At 45.8% G+C, this 13,681-nt stretch overlaps 1 protein-coding gene across 1 annotated transcript in view; it reads left to right on the forward strand.

Annotated features, from left to right (window-relative positions):
• Window positions 1-2,515: 2,515 nt before the first annotated feature.
• MAMLD1 (mastermind like domain containing 1) overlaps window positions 2,516-13,681 on the forward strand; it is a 107,168-nt gene continuing 96,002 nt past the window's right edge. Inside the window, exon 1 of the mRNA XM_089536327.1 lies at window positions 2,516-2,873. Coding sequence (XP_089392453.1) covers window positions 2,820-2,873 — 54 coding nt within the window. The 5' untranslated portion in view covers window positions 2,516-2,819. The remainder of the gene's footprint in view (window positions 2,874-13,681) is intronic.

The raw sequence follows: 13,681 nt of genomic DNA on the forward strand, positions 1-13,681 counted from the left end.
GTTTGCCATTGCCATCCTCTGAGGCTCAGAGAGTGTGACTTACCCAAGATCACCCAGTGGGTTTCCATGGCTGAGCTGGGATTTGAACCCTGGTCCCCAGAGTCCTGGTTCAATGCTCAAACAGCCTGTGATAGGTTCACCTTAGGGTCATCATAAATCAGAAAGGACTTGGAGGAACACACCAACACAACAGGGAGGCAATTGGGACCATTAGACTTGGCCTCATTCTGCCCTAACCTCAGGTCACTGCCTCCTCCAGCCTTTGCATTCAGAAATCACATTTGGTGACAAGCATGCTTTGCAGCCATAAAAAGCATCCAGCGTTTGGGTTGTTTTGTTTTTTGGGAAGCTGCCTGTATAAATATCCCCGCAGCGGAGCAGGAGGCCAAGGGGACACACTGTGCCAGCCTGTCTTGTTAGTAACCTGGCTTCACCTTGGCAAGGAGGGGTTGAAGTTGTCCCTTGTCTGCCCAGCCCAGGAAGCGTCTCATCGTCTCATCGCCCCCGAGCCGTCCTTAAACTCTCGGCAATCCTCAGTTGTGGCTGCGAAGGAGTGTTCCTTGCCCTGTTGAAAACAGTTTAGTATACAGGCCTGCCATTGGGAAGGAAAAAGCACCAAACACACTTTTTTTCAACATTGTAGCTTTTTTGGTGTACTTTTGGGGCACTAAATCGGACAAAAGTGCAACAAAAGTGCCACACCACACACAGTTCTTTCACACATTTGATTTTTTTAAAAAAAAAACAAACCCAATCCAGTTCTTACTCAGCTTTAAGTGCGGACGCTGATGTGCCCGGGCGAGTTATTTAGTGCTTTCGAATGGATCTTGGGTGTTTCCTATCCACGAAAGAAAGTTTTTTGAAAGTCCGTTTGAAGACATCAACCCCTTTCTTACTTCCTTATACTATGCAGGTGAATTCTTTGCAGAATCCTTTCATTCGGTCCCATATTACAACTTGGAAAAGTAATAGCAAGATGTGGGAGGGAAAAAAATGTATGTGATGGGCACAGCTAAGGTCATTTTGGGATTTAGAATGCCAACTTCCTATAAAACCGATTTTAAAAAAAGTTTTTATGACTCTCAATTTTGCAGGCGTGTTGTTGTTTGTTGCTGTTGCCATCATTGTCCTCATGGGGTTTGGAGCTCCTGACTTTTGCCAGCAGCTGTGGCTGGCATCTTCAGAGAAAGATGCCAGACACAACTTTGTGCTGGTGAAACGTCAGCAATAAACTCTTCTAGAACACGGCCCTATCGCCCACCCCACCCCCACCCCCACCCCAAAAAAAAAAACTATGGACACCAACCTTGAAAGCCTTCAACTTCACAAGTTAAGTTGTGGTTATCTATCCAAGAGTGACTCTCTTTCATGAGCAACCTTGGGTCCAATTTGGGCACAACCTAAATGTACAGATGGCCCTGCTTACCCACAGATGATGATGATGATGATGATAATAATAATAATAATACTGTTTATTTATAGCCTGCTTTTCCAAGGAGATCAAAGCAGGTTACAACAGAGGTACTAAACAATGTACAATTTGCAACAGTGTCTACATTATAAAATTTCAAACAAATACATATTATTAATAATAATAATCAGTGTTATATTTATGCTGCCTCTCCCCTAGGATTGGGGCGGGTTACAACAGTAAGAGACACAAAAATACATAATTAGATACAAAATAAAATTACACAAACATAATTATAACAACCACATTATAAAATACTGTTAAAATCACTTAAAATAATCACAATTGGGGTGAGACATCTTGGAGGCACGGATTCATGGCTTGAAAGTACTCCCCAAAAAGTGTAAATTCCAAATAGCAAACCTTGACTTTGCCATTTTTATATAAGGGAGACCATTTTGCTCTGCCATTATCTTTCATGGGACTTGAGCATCCCTGGGGTTTTGGGATCTGGAGGGGATCTTCAAACCGAACCCTAGTGGATAACAAGGGCCCACTCTATGGGCATATGCCCAGTGAAGATGTGGTCCAAAGGTGAGGTTGTGAAAGGAAATTTTAAAAGAATAAAGAAAATTCAAAAATTTCTAATTTCTTCAGTTAAAATTTTGAAATTTGAAATTTAAGTTTTAAAAAAGATCCTGGGGGGCCCTCCTTTCTCCTCCCCTGAGCTTCACTCTTCAAGCCTTTTAAAGGGAAGCAGAGGGGCAGAGCCTGTTTCTGCCAAAATGGAGGTATTTGGGGAGCAGTGGGGTCACCCCCTTTTAGGGTGTCACCTGCTGCGGTCCACAGCCCCCTCATGACTCCACTGCTTCCTTCCCCGGCACCGAAGCGGGCTAAAAGGCCAGTGCAGATGCTCTTTCCCCCTGCTCTTCCCCAAGGGAAGACTCCTTCCCCTTTAAAGCTGGAGCTCTGGGAGGGAGTGTGTGTCTCCTCCTTTCCCGGTGACACAGCCCTGAGATATGCCCTATCAGGAACTCCAAAGCCCACAAAACTCCACCTCCCTTGCTCCTCCTGGGCGAGGGAGATGTAGTGCGCCAAGGGAGCCAGGGCCAGTGCATCATCCCCCCTCCTCCTCCTCCTTCCTCCTCCTCCTCCAGATCGCAAGGCCAGGATGAACTTGTCGGGAACCTAAAAAAGAAAAGGAGGAGGAAGGCAAGGAAGGAAGGAAGGAAGGGAAGGAGGGAGGGAGGGAGGGAGGGAAGGCAAGGCAAGGTCTTTCTTCCTTTCTTCTCTGCGCTGCTGCTGCTGCTGCTGCTGCTGCCTTTGGGAAGCCTTGTCTCCGGCTGCTGGGTTTCGAGCCAAGGCAGGCAACCCTGGATGTTACAAGCTGGTGGATCGCCAGTCCAAGATGCTTCTGGTTTCCCCGAGGGTAGAAGCACCACGCATGGAGCCCCATCTGCCAGTAAGTCCAAGGGGGAAGGGAGGGAGGGAGGAGAGAGAAAGGAAGGAAGGAAGGAAGGGAAAGGAGGTGGGGGACCAGGGAAGGGGAGCCCAGTTTCTCGACTGGGATGGGCTTCTCCTCGCCCCTGCGCCGGCCCTGAGTTCCAGAGTCCGCCCGAGGGGGCCCTGACACCCCCTTCTCCTTAGTGACCCCCCCCAAGCTTTGCCTCCAAGGAGCCTGGCTTTGCCAATGGAAAGGGGGTCCCTCTGGGGGGATTTGGGGAGGGCAGCCAGTGGAGGAGAGTCTGGTGGTCTTTGGGGGGAAGGAAGGGGATGATGGGCTTCCAACAGAGAAAAGTGGAGCCCTTTCTTAGGGGAAGGAAGGGCAGCAGCTTTTAAGATTGGGGGGGGGGGGATAAAGAGAAAGACCTATAGCTAGAGAAAAAGACACACACATCCCCCAAAACACAGCTAGACCTCCTCCTCCTCCTCCAGGACCTGGGCTTCCCTCCGGAATAGCCCAGAATAGTTTTCTTCCTTAGGTAAACAGGCTGCTGGATGGGGCTCCACTCCTCCTCCCCTTTCTTCTCCTCCTCCTCTTCCTCTTTCCTTTCCTTCCTCCAGTTCTCGGGGAGTTTGCAAAGGCAGATTTGCCCCCTTTTTATTTCATGGATTCCAGAGAGAGAGAGAGAGACTTTTTGTTGCGATGGAGAGGGAGGGTTGGGGGGGAGGGAAGCCAATGGCCCTTGGAAACGCAAGGAAAGGGTTAAGGGAGCCTTAACTGGCCAGACTGGGGCTTCTGGGGGGAAGGCACCGGAGGCTGACTGGGATGGAAAGGCTGGGAGGAGATGCGGTGGTGGGCTCTTTGGGGGAACTGAGCAAGGCTGGCTGGAGGAGGGAGAGTTGGCTGGAAAACTTAAGAGGAGGAGGAGGAGGAACAAAAGGGAGAAAGAAGGGGATGTTGCCTTCAAGGGGCTTCTGCCCCAGAGATGCTCAAGAAACTCCTGAGGAGGAGCAGCACCTGGGCAGAAAGCCTCCGGGCTCTCTCTCTCTCTCTTTCTCTCTCATCTTGAAGACATCTTGAGATGGAGGCAAAGGGTCAGCCTAGTGTTTTGCACTGACTGGGAGGCATTCGGAGAGAGTGAGTCCCTTGTGAGTCTGGGAGATCGCTCTGCAGAAGGATTTTGTGGCACCTTTGGGTCTAAGGAAGGAAGGAAAAAGAGAAAAACTGAACGAGAGAAGGGGGAGGGAAGGAAGGAAACGGGAAGAGAGAAGAGGGAAGGAAGGATGGATGGTAGGAAAAAGAGAAATTGAAAGAGAGAAGGGGGAGGGAAGGCAGGAAAGAGAGAAAGAAAGAAAGAAAGAAAGGGAAGGAAGAAAGAGAAAAGGAAGGCAGGAAAAAGAGAGTGAAACTGAAGGAGAAGGAGGGAGGAAAGAAAGAGGGAGGAGGAAAGGAAGGAGAGAAAGAAACTGGAAGAGAGGGGGAAGGAAAGAAAGAAAGAAAGAAAGAAAGAAAGAAAGAAAGAGAAAAAAGAAACCGAGAGGGAGGGAAGGAAGGAGCTTTGGTAGCCTTGAACTCCTTCCTGAGATGCAAGGGGTGGCCCTACGGTCTGTTTCTGGCCTCTGCCCTCCACCAAATGCATCTGAGGAAGGAGGCTCAAGGCTCCCAAAGCCCCTGCCCCCAGCTTCTTTCTTCACCCCAAAGCTGCTCCTGGAGCCCTTTGCAACCTGGGAGGAGGAGGAGGAGGCTTCCTGGCAGAGAGGGTTTTTCCCTTCTCTCCTCCTTTCTCCTCTCCAAATGTAGTCCCAAAGGTCACTGGGGGGTGGGGGAGGACTCCCATTCCTTTTCTTTTGGGGCATGACTGGGCCCAGCCTCTGCTTTTGGTGTAGCTGTCCAGCCTGGCACCCCAAGGCTCAGTGGGTGCCCCTGGCAAAGCTTGTGGGGCTGCCAGAGTCCCCAAACTCTGGCAGAGTGGCTTTCCTGCCCCTTGGAGTGAGTTCTTCTTGGCTGGGCACCGGGGGAGGAAAAGTGGGGGGAAATACAAAATCAAAACCCCCAACCCACCCCTGCTGAGTCACAGCTTTGAAAAAAGAGGAGACAAGTCTTTGGCTTTCTCACTCAGCCTGTGAGTAAGGAGGGAGGCGGAAAGGAGCCACTCTGCGGGGTAAACAAGCTGCCTGTTGTTGCCTGGCCTTTCCAGCTGTCTGCCTTGGTTGAAGCCCAAGGAAGAGGAGGAGGAGGCGATGGTTAGCAGATGAACTGGGAGGATCTCCCTGCCTCCCTCCAACACATGATCCCCCTCTTCCAATATATATTCTATATACACTGTATGTATAGATATGGATGTATGCACTCCCTCTGCTGCTTTCTGGGAGCCTCCATCCCCAGCAGAGATGCTAGGCAGGCAGGATTTGTTTGGGTGGCCTTAAGCTCCTGCTGAGGCTGATATGCCCAGCCTTGCTTTTGTTATGGCTGTATTGAAGCAAGAGGGGGTTGGGTTGGGTTGGGGGGCCACTTCTGTAACCAGGGTGACTGGGCCTAGAGGATGCCTGCTTTTGGGGTGAGGAGAGGGGGGCAGAGAAAAGGAGGGTGGCAGCTCTCCCTTGGAAGCCACCAGCTTGAGCTTTCTTTTCAGAGACCTCCTCCTCCTCCTCCTCCTCCTTCCTGGCATAATAAATTTCCAAAGCTGCTTTTTCTCTCTCCTCCTCCTCTTCCTCCTCCTCCCAGCCAGCTGAAGCCGGGAAGGGAGGCAAAGGGAGGGGAGAGATGGTGCGGTGTCTGCAAAAGATCCTGGCGTTTGTAACAGGAGATTAATAGGTTGCAGAGGAGTCTTGGTTGCCATCGAGCTGGAGCAGCTCTGTGTTTCCCCCCAAAGCCAGCCAGAGTCTCTACAGTTTGCAAAGGCTACTTCTCTGGGAAGCAAGGCAAGCCTCTTTCCAGCTCTAGGAGGATGCTGCCCACCTTGCAAGGCTTTTTCCCCAAGGGAGGTGTGGGGCAGGATCTTCGATCATGGACCTCCCAATATGTCTTGTTGCTTCTTCCCCTGTGAAATCTGCAAGAGATTGATCAGTGGCCTTTGCTCTGTGCTGATCTGCCCGCTCTTAAGGTCCTTACCCCCAATTGGGGAAACTACTCATGTATAAGTCTAGAAATTTTAGTCAAAAAAATTGACCCCAAAACCTAGGTCGACATATCCATGGGTCAATCCAAATTCTATACTTTAACTCCTATTTTAAAAAAGGGAACCATCCCCTGGTGAAAGGCAAGAGTGCAATTTGCCCTGAAAGCACTGATCTCCCTCTATTCTCTCTTCCATCCAGCCTTTCGTGTGAGCCAAAACAGTTATGCCTGCCATAATTTTGTAGATTCTTTGGCATTGTTTTCCTTTGCTTCATCATTTAGATCCTTTGTTGCATGTCCCTAAGTTTTACCCTCGACTTTTCCAAGGGTCATATCAAATTGCATAATTTTGCCCCCAAAACCTGCCCTTGACTTATACATGATGTTGATTTATAGTCGAGTATATATGGGCAAGCTTCTTTTTTTCTAATGCCCAGGCAGATGTATAAAAAGTGTACTCTCTCAGCCTCAGAGGATGGCCATTGCCCCTGAAGAAGCTGCCCAAGAAAACCCTATGGTGGGTTTGCCTTTGTTGTGGTTGTGGGCCTTCAAGTCTACGGCAATCCTAAGGCAACCCTATCATAGGGGTTTATCACACGAAGGAGAGCGGGTGTTTATCCCACAAATATCCCGGGGAAATTACGTAATTAACGTGAAATGATTTCACCCAGTGTCTCACAAAAGTGGTCACAAAGAAGCATTAATGCTTATCTTTTTACTTTTAGGATTTCCGCAACAGTGCATTTCTGATATCCCTTTATTTGTGCAATTGCGTGTGATCATCATTCGCGCGATTACTTGCTGTTTTTGCTTTATTTGTGGGATGCTTTAAATGCACTTTAATCTCTCTTTAATGCCAAAATTAGCCCCAGTGTGATAAGCTCCATAGGGTTTTCTTGGCCGGTTTCTTTGGAGGGGGTGTGCCCTTGCCTTCCTCTGAGGCTGAGAGGATGTGACTTGTCCAAGGTCACCCAGTGGGTTTCCATGGCCGAGCCTGGATTTGAACCCTGGTCTCCCAGGGTCCTGGTCCAATGCCCAACTACACCATTCTGGCCCTCTAATTCGCCTTAGCGTTGCCATAAGTCAAAAATGAGTTGAGAGGCACACAACAACAACAAGCTAAGGAATAAGTCTCTTTGGACATCATTGTGTAATGTGGCAGCACTAATGTGTATGGTGTTGTATGCTAGATGGTACATGCTAAACAGGTCTGCGTTCGAAAGAAATTTCATCAGGAGGGAAGGACAAGGCCCCTCGGCAAGTTTTGGGCTGCCTCTGAAATATGGCTGATGGGTGTTGTAATCCAAAAATATCAGGAAGCACCAGTTGGAGAAAGTTGTTGTGGAGGCTTCAAGTTCGGGCATGGGTCAGTTGCTTGTGGGTAGTGAGGCAGCAGTATTTGAATACATTGCTTTCTTCTTTGCTGGCAGTATTGATGGAGGGGATGATGCTTACACTCATTGGGCCATAGGCCCAACTCCTGCCACTGTTTTATTGCGGGGAGTAAAGGGCATGTGGCTCTCCAAATAGTGGATGGGCTGTGATTCTCATCAGCCCTGGTCAGCATAGCTAGTAGTGAAGGATGATGGGAGCTGCAATATTGGGAGAGCTTCACATTTCCCCTCCCTGTTTTACTGAGTAAAAAATACCCAGGAGGAAATCTCACTTCTAGAAGATCAGAAAAGATGTCCAAATCTTCTTATGAAACAAACTCGCCCCATTTGTTTGGAATCTTTAGATCCCAGTTTTCTTCAAATATTAAATCTGACTACCTGCAGTTCTACTTTCCTAGCCTTCCCTACAGATCCCTATAGATCTACCATCCAAGAACTAATTTGTAATAATAATAATAATAATAATAATAAACTATGATTAATTATTAACTTAATTTATACCTCACCATTTCCCTGAAACTGGGGCTGGCTGATGAGAACCCCATATGGTAGATTTAAGTTGAGAGTTAGTAAGCTTTATAGGCACAATGAAGATTTGAACCCAGTCTTTCCAGTTCTCATATGACACAATGCTCCAGTTTTGCCCAACCCAGCACCCTCCAGATGTGTTGGGAGTATAATTCCTTCATCCCTAGTTGGAATGGCCAATGGGGATGATGGAGGTTGTAGTCTCACATGTCTGAGACCACTGCTTTGGTGAAAGTTGCTAAACACTCTGAAAAGTGTTTCCCTTAACATGTTAGACTCGAGTTTGGTCTCAAAGCTTGTTGGAATGGGGGTAAATTTGTGTATGCATCACCCAGTAGTAGCTGGAGAGGCCTCATCTCTTTCCTCCTCCTATAAATATTTCCTTGTTTGTGGGAATGTGGAGGTTGAACTGATTTAATCAGCTGTTGCCCGAAAGTCTAGCCTTTTCAACTAGCAGAGAGTTAACAAGAACAACTTGAAGAGAAATGCGTTATTTTCCTATTATATAATTCTCGAGTGTTTCTATGTTTAGCTCTTTAATTCCTGGTTAATTCCTAAAGAATGTCAATTTTGGAGGTCCCTTGCTTAGGGGAGGGGGCGGAATTGACCAGTAAATACTAGGGGGACGTAGCAGCTTGTGTTATAAGGGAGCCAAGTCAATGGTCCAGTTAGTCCAGTACTGTATTCTCAATGCTGACAGAGACTCTCCAGGGTTTCAGGCAGGCTTCTTTCCTAGCCTGGGCTGTTGTCACACTGCAGAAATAAAGCATTTTGACACCACTTGAACTGCCATGGCTTTGAAATTTGAGATTTGTAGTTTTATGAGATATTTATCCTTCCTTGTCAGCAAGCACTGGTGCCCCATTCCATAGCATTGAGCCATGGAAGTTAAGTCGTGTCAGACTGGCTTATTTCTACAGTGTGTCAACAGCCCAATTCCCTCTTGATCTCTCATCTAAGTGCTAACCAGATGTGACCCTGTTTGGCTTCCAAAATTAGGCAAGAGCCAGTGTTTTCAAGATGATATGGTGCTTTCTGAACTGAATATAGGAATCCTGTGGTTCAAATAAATTTATTGACCGCTCATAGATCACCACCCCAGAAACCCAATTAAAGGGGACAGAAATTCATTCTGTCTCCTTAAAAAGTGCATGTACTCAAGTACTCCAGATAAATTACAAACGATGGTCTGTAAAATGTGTCAAAAGATTCACTGCAAGTTATAAAGAAGTGTAGCATTTATAGCAAGAGTCAGTGTTGTGTAGTTGTTTGAGCATTGTATTAGGACTCTGGTGACCAGGGATCAAACCCCCATTTGGCCATAGAAACCCACAGGGTGACACTTTTGGCAAGTCACATTCTCTCAGCCTCAGAGGGAGGCAAAGGCAAATTCCCTTTGGACAAACTGTGTCAAAGAAATGCCATGATAGGCACCATAAGTCAAAAAGAACTAGAAAGGTACACCGCAAGAAGAATTTCTAGAGTAAATCAAACTCAGATTCTCACTAGAAACCAAAATGACTAAACTGAAGCTACCATACTTTGGACACAACATAAGACTACATGGCTCTTTGTCAAAGGTCATACTGCACAATATAGGGAAGAGGGATGAAAAGATGGGGGGAAGATCACATTACAGGTGGTTTGATTCAATAAAGGAAACCTTAGCCATGAGTTTAAAAGACTTGACCATGACTGCTGGTGAGAAGGAATTGTGGCTATCTCTCTTTCCTAAGGCCAACCAGACGTCAGGAGCATCAAGCAGTGACAACAAGCATTTGGTATTGGTTACTAAGTGAGCATCCTGAGAGTTTAAGATTATGCATCTGTGCTTTAGAGCAAAGTGGGCTTTAAATTAAGTGGTCAGTGCCTAGTAATGAGCATTAGTGCATTAATGCTCTATCACAAGAAGGGACATCATTCCAGATATACCAGCCAAGAAAGGGGATGAATTAAATGTGTTAACCAAAGAATCATTGTAACATGTGGAGGCTACCATTAACTGACTTCTTATAAGTTGGTGACAGTTGCCATGAATGCTCCAGTATGCCTTTACCCCTTCTGGGTTTCTGGGAAAATGTTGAAAAGGTGGGTTGCTCTCTAGAGCTCTCACAGATGTTGAAAAGATGTTGAAAAGTTTACCAAGGGCAACAGTTCCCATAGCTGACAGTGGCCTTACTGTATAGAAAAGTCCATGTGATGCATGTTAAACTCAATTGAAAATCTATTTAAAATCATTCATTATAATGAACTGGAGGATTATGGGAGTTGTAGTCCAATACATCTGGATGGCAGCAAATTGGGAGAGGTTGCTGTAGAGCTGGGATTTCCAAACCTTTGTCCCCCAGATGTATTGCACTTCAAGCTCCATCCAGCTTTGTCAACAGTCAGGAATTCTGGGAGCTGAAGTCCAAAACATCTGGCGGACCAAAGTTTGGGAATCACTGAGACCTAAGTATGAATAGTTTACAATGCAATAAAAGTTCTCTCTGCCTGACTGCCATGATATACAAATAGACTTTCAGATGTACTACATGGGGCAACATGACTGATCTAATGAATGTAACATAAGAAAAGAAGGGGACAAAAAGATACACCTTCAAGGGACTCTCCTTTTAAGTAATAATTTTTGAGACATGTGAACTCCCCTGGACTAAAAGCACTTCTGATTTTCAAATACCACAAGACCTCTATCCTGTTGACTCTTTTTGTCCGTTCTACATCCGGCCCACTTACCACTTCATCATTTCAAAATCATCGAAATGAATTTACAGTTGAATTAGGACTTGACCCCAAAGGTTTCCACACCCAAATGTTTGTCATGGGGCCACACTGGTTTTTTGTCCGTTTTACATAGTGGGTTGATGAATGCTGAAGGTTCTGTTAACTGGAGAGTTGTTATTCTTTTCCCTGGTCCTTACATTGCATGAAGCTGGAAGAAGCACCTGTGTATGTCTGTGTGTGTGTACATACATGTGGAGACATGCTCCAGTGTCACTAAACCTAGTGTGAGCAAATAAATCAAGTGTAAAACACAGCCCCCACCTCCATCTTTCCTGTGTCCCCCCTTCTTTCTCCTCTCCCTCTCTTTGTGCCTCCCTTCTGGAGCAAGATTATTGGAAACTAAAGCTGCTGATGTGAGAGATGGAACATATGGTGCCTCCATAAGAGAGAAGGGAAGGGAGAGCGAGCTGCAATGGCCTTGAACCTACTAGACTGACCAGCTGTTTATTGCCTGCAAGAGCAGTTAATAAGCTCTTCCCTTAAAGAAACACTACACTTCCCCATCCCCACTGACAACACATACACACACACACACACACACACTTTGGTGTGGACAGCGCTGGGATTTATATCTCTTTATGGGGAAAAAAGCTGCTTACAAGTCTATCACAGTAGTTAGGTAGTCAAGAAATAAAACTCTTGTGTATTGCAACATATGTAAGAGACAAATCTGCTCTGCGTCAGAGGAGGGGAAATCTTAATTTTTACTGGCAAAGGAAATTTAAGTAAACCCCACCAGACCTTTCCCCCGGGATACAGTAATCCTTATATTGTCTTAAATATGGGTTATCCGTAAGGAGGTGCAGCTGTTCTCTTGTCGTTCTCCCCCTTCCCGTCCCTCTATATGCACACACCTACACAAACAGGGAGGTGGGTTCCCACCACCTGCCTTCGCTCTCTTTCACTTTTCTGAGTTATAACACATGTGCCGGGGTGTCTGTTGTGGCATAACCTGGAGCAGGCGGCTTGTCCAAGCCTTGAGAAAGACATTTGATCACTCAGACACTCAAAAGTGTGTACAAAGTGAGAGAGGCAGGCAAGAGCAGAAAGGAAGCCAACACTCTTCACAGTTCTTGCAGTGACCTGTTTTTGGTTTTCCATGTGTTGTGGAGGGGTGGGGGGCACGTTAGGAAAAAGATTCTTCTCGCTGGAAAGAGGAGAGGAGAAAAAGTGACAAGGAAATTCCATGTTAGGAAAGCGTTAGCAAAGGGCGATCTTGATGTTTTCCTGCTGCTGACGTTGATGGTGACACAGTTGTGTGTGGGCTGAAATGGGAACGTCACAAAGCTTTAAAACTCAACCAGGAAGTAGTCTGTTGCTCAGGGAAGAAAAGCAAATACAAAACAGGGTGGCCTTTGCTTGGGCAAAGTTAACAGCTTCACTTCAGCAAGGAGAAGGCTGTTTCGGGTGCAACTCGAGGCAGATTTTTGCAGTTTTTCCTCTTCAGTTTTTCCCCCTTAATCCTACCAATTATGAATTTCAACTTGGGAAGGGAAATAACTTTCTCTTTGCTATACTAGAAACAAGCACAGGGAGTTTAACTTTTAGTTTGTGATGGAAAGGGAGGATATGTATATATATAATCTCACATCACACTTTAGCATTTAATTGGTTCAGTGTGACAACAACTGCCAGAAGCAACAATCTCTCTGGCCAGTGTGAAAATGGCAGCTGAACCTCTCTATCCAATTTTCCATTGCATTTACAGACACTTGGTTGGCTAATAAATGTTCTGAGAACAGAGCACATGGGTTGAAGCAAGGTGCAACAGGTTAGAACATTTGGGTTTTTTACTTGATTCCCTTTCCCCATTTCTCTATTCCATTTCGGCTTGCTAAGGTCACCCAGTTTGCGTTTTCTCTTCCCTCTAGTTCGCAGACATTCATGTAGTAACAGAAATTACTGTTTGGTTGTAGTCAAGGAAAGTTAAATCTAATTGTAATCCACTTTGATATCTTGGGAATATTGACAATTAATCTGTACAGGTTTGGGAAATTTTTGCTGACTCCGCTTTTTGTTTTGTCAATTGAAAGTCTTATGCAGGCTATAAAAACATAAGGAAACGTTCTTGGGCTGCCCTGTATTTCTGACAGGTCAAGGAGGGCAATGGATAGAAAGCAACATTAGCTTATTCCATAGGTGGTTAGTTTGGACCCAGTGGCAACATTGCAGGACATGGGATAAAATCCACTGGGAAAGTAGTCCAGTGAACTGTGACAATTTAAAATAAGTGGGTGGGGAAAGGATTCTTTGCTCTTCTCTTTTTCCTGGCTTTGATACCAAAATAGACTGAGCTAGTTCTGCTTTTTCTAGTTCTGGACACACTGAGATCCAAGACATCATCATCATCATCATCATCATCATCATCATCATCATGCCCTTTTCTCATCCATCAGCTTGACCTGGCTATAATTTCCTCAAGCTAGGAGTTCACTCTCTTGCTCTACGCCTCCCTGATCATCGTAGATTTTATTCCATTTTCTGTCTTTCAATATTCAGATATACCCAACCATTGCCCAATCATGATGACATTCAAGCAAAAAAATGACTCAGACAGAACTGTGTGTCTGGTTTGTGAAGCCTGTATGGGCTCATGAGGAAAGGGCATTTTTGTTGGATAGGGTTAGTACATAAAGGTGCTGCTTCTGAAGGTACTTTAATTTGATCCAAGTCTGGCTTCCACTTCCTGAATTGCTTTTAGAGAAGTCACTGGGTTGCTGTGTTCAGAAACTGCTGCTGTTGAAATGAACACATTCGGGAGGTGTATCTCACAAGTTGGGACAGATATCCACAAAGGAGTCTGCTTAATAGAGTTGTCCCTCCTGATCTGCAGGCTCTGGATCCACAAATTCAACTGACCAATATGATTAAATGGCAGCAACACAAACAAAAAGTCACTGAAGCTTGTGAGTTCGCTTCACCATCATATAACATGTATTTGTTATTTAATAGAGTTATATCCCACCTTTCTTCCAAATTGGGATTCAAGGCAGCAAAAACAAA

Source organism: Sceloporus occidentalis, unplaced genomic scaffold, assembly GCF_023333645.1.
Source record: "Sceloporus occidentalis isolate IW3139 unplaced genomic scaffold, rSceOcc1.0.p SCAF_8, whole genome shotgun sequence".
Lineage (NCBI taxonomy): Eukaryota > Metazoa > Chordata > Lepidosauria > Squamata > Phrynosomatidae > Sceloporus > Sceloporus occidentalis.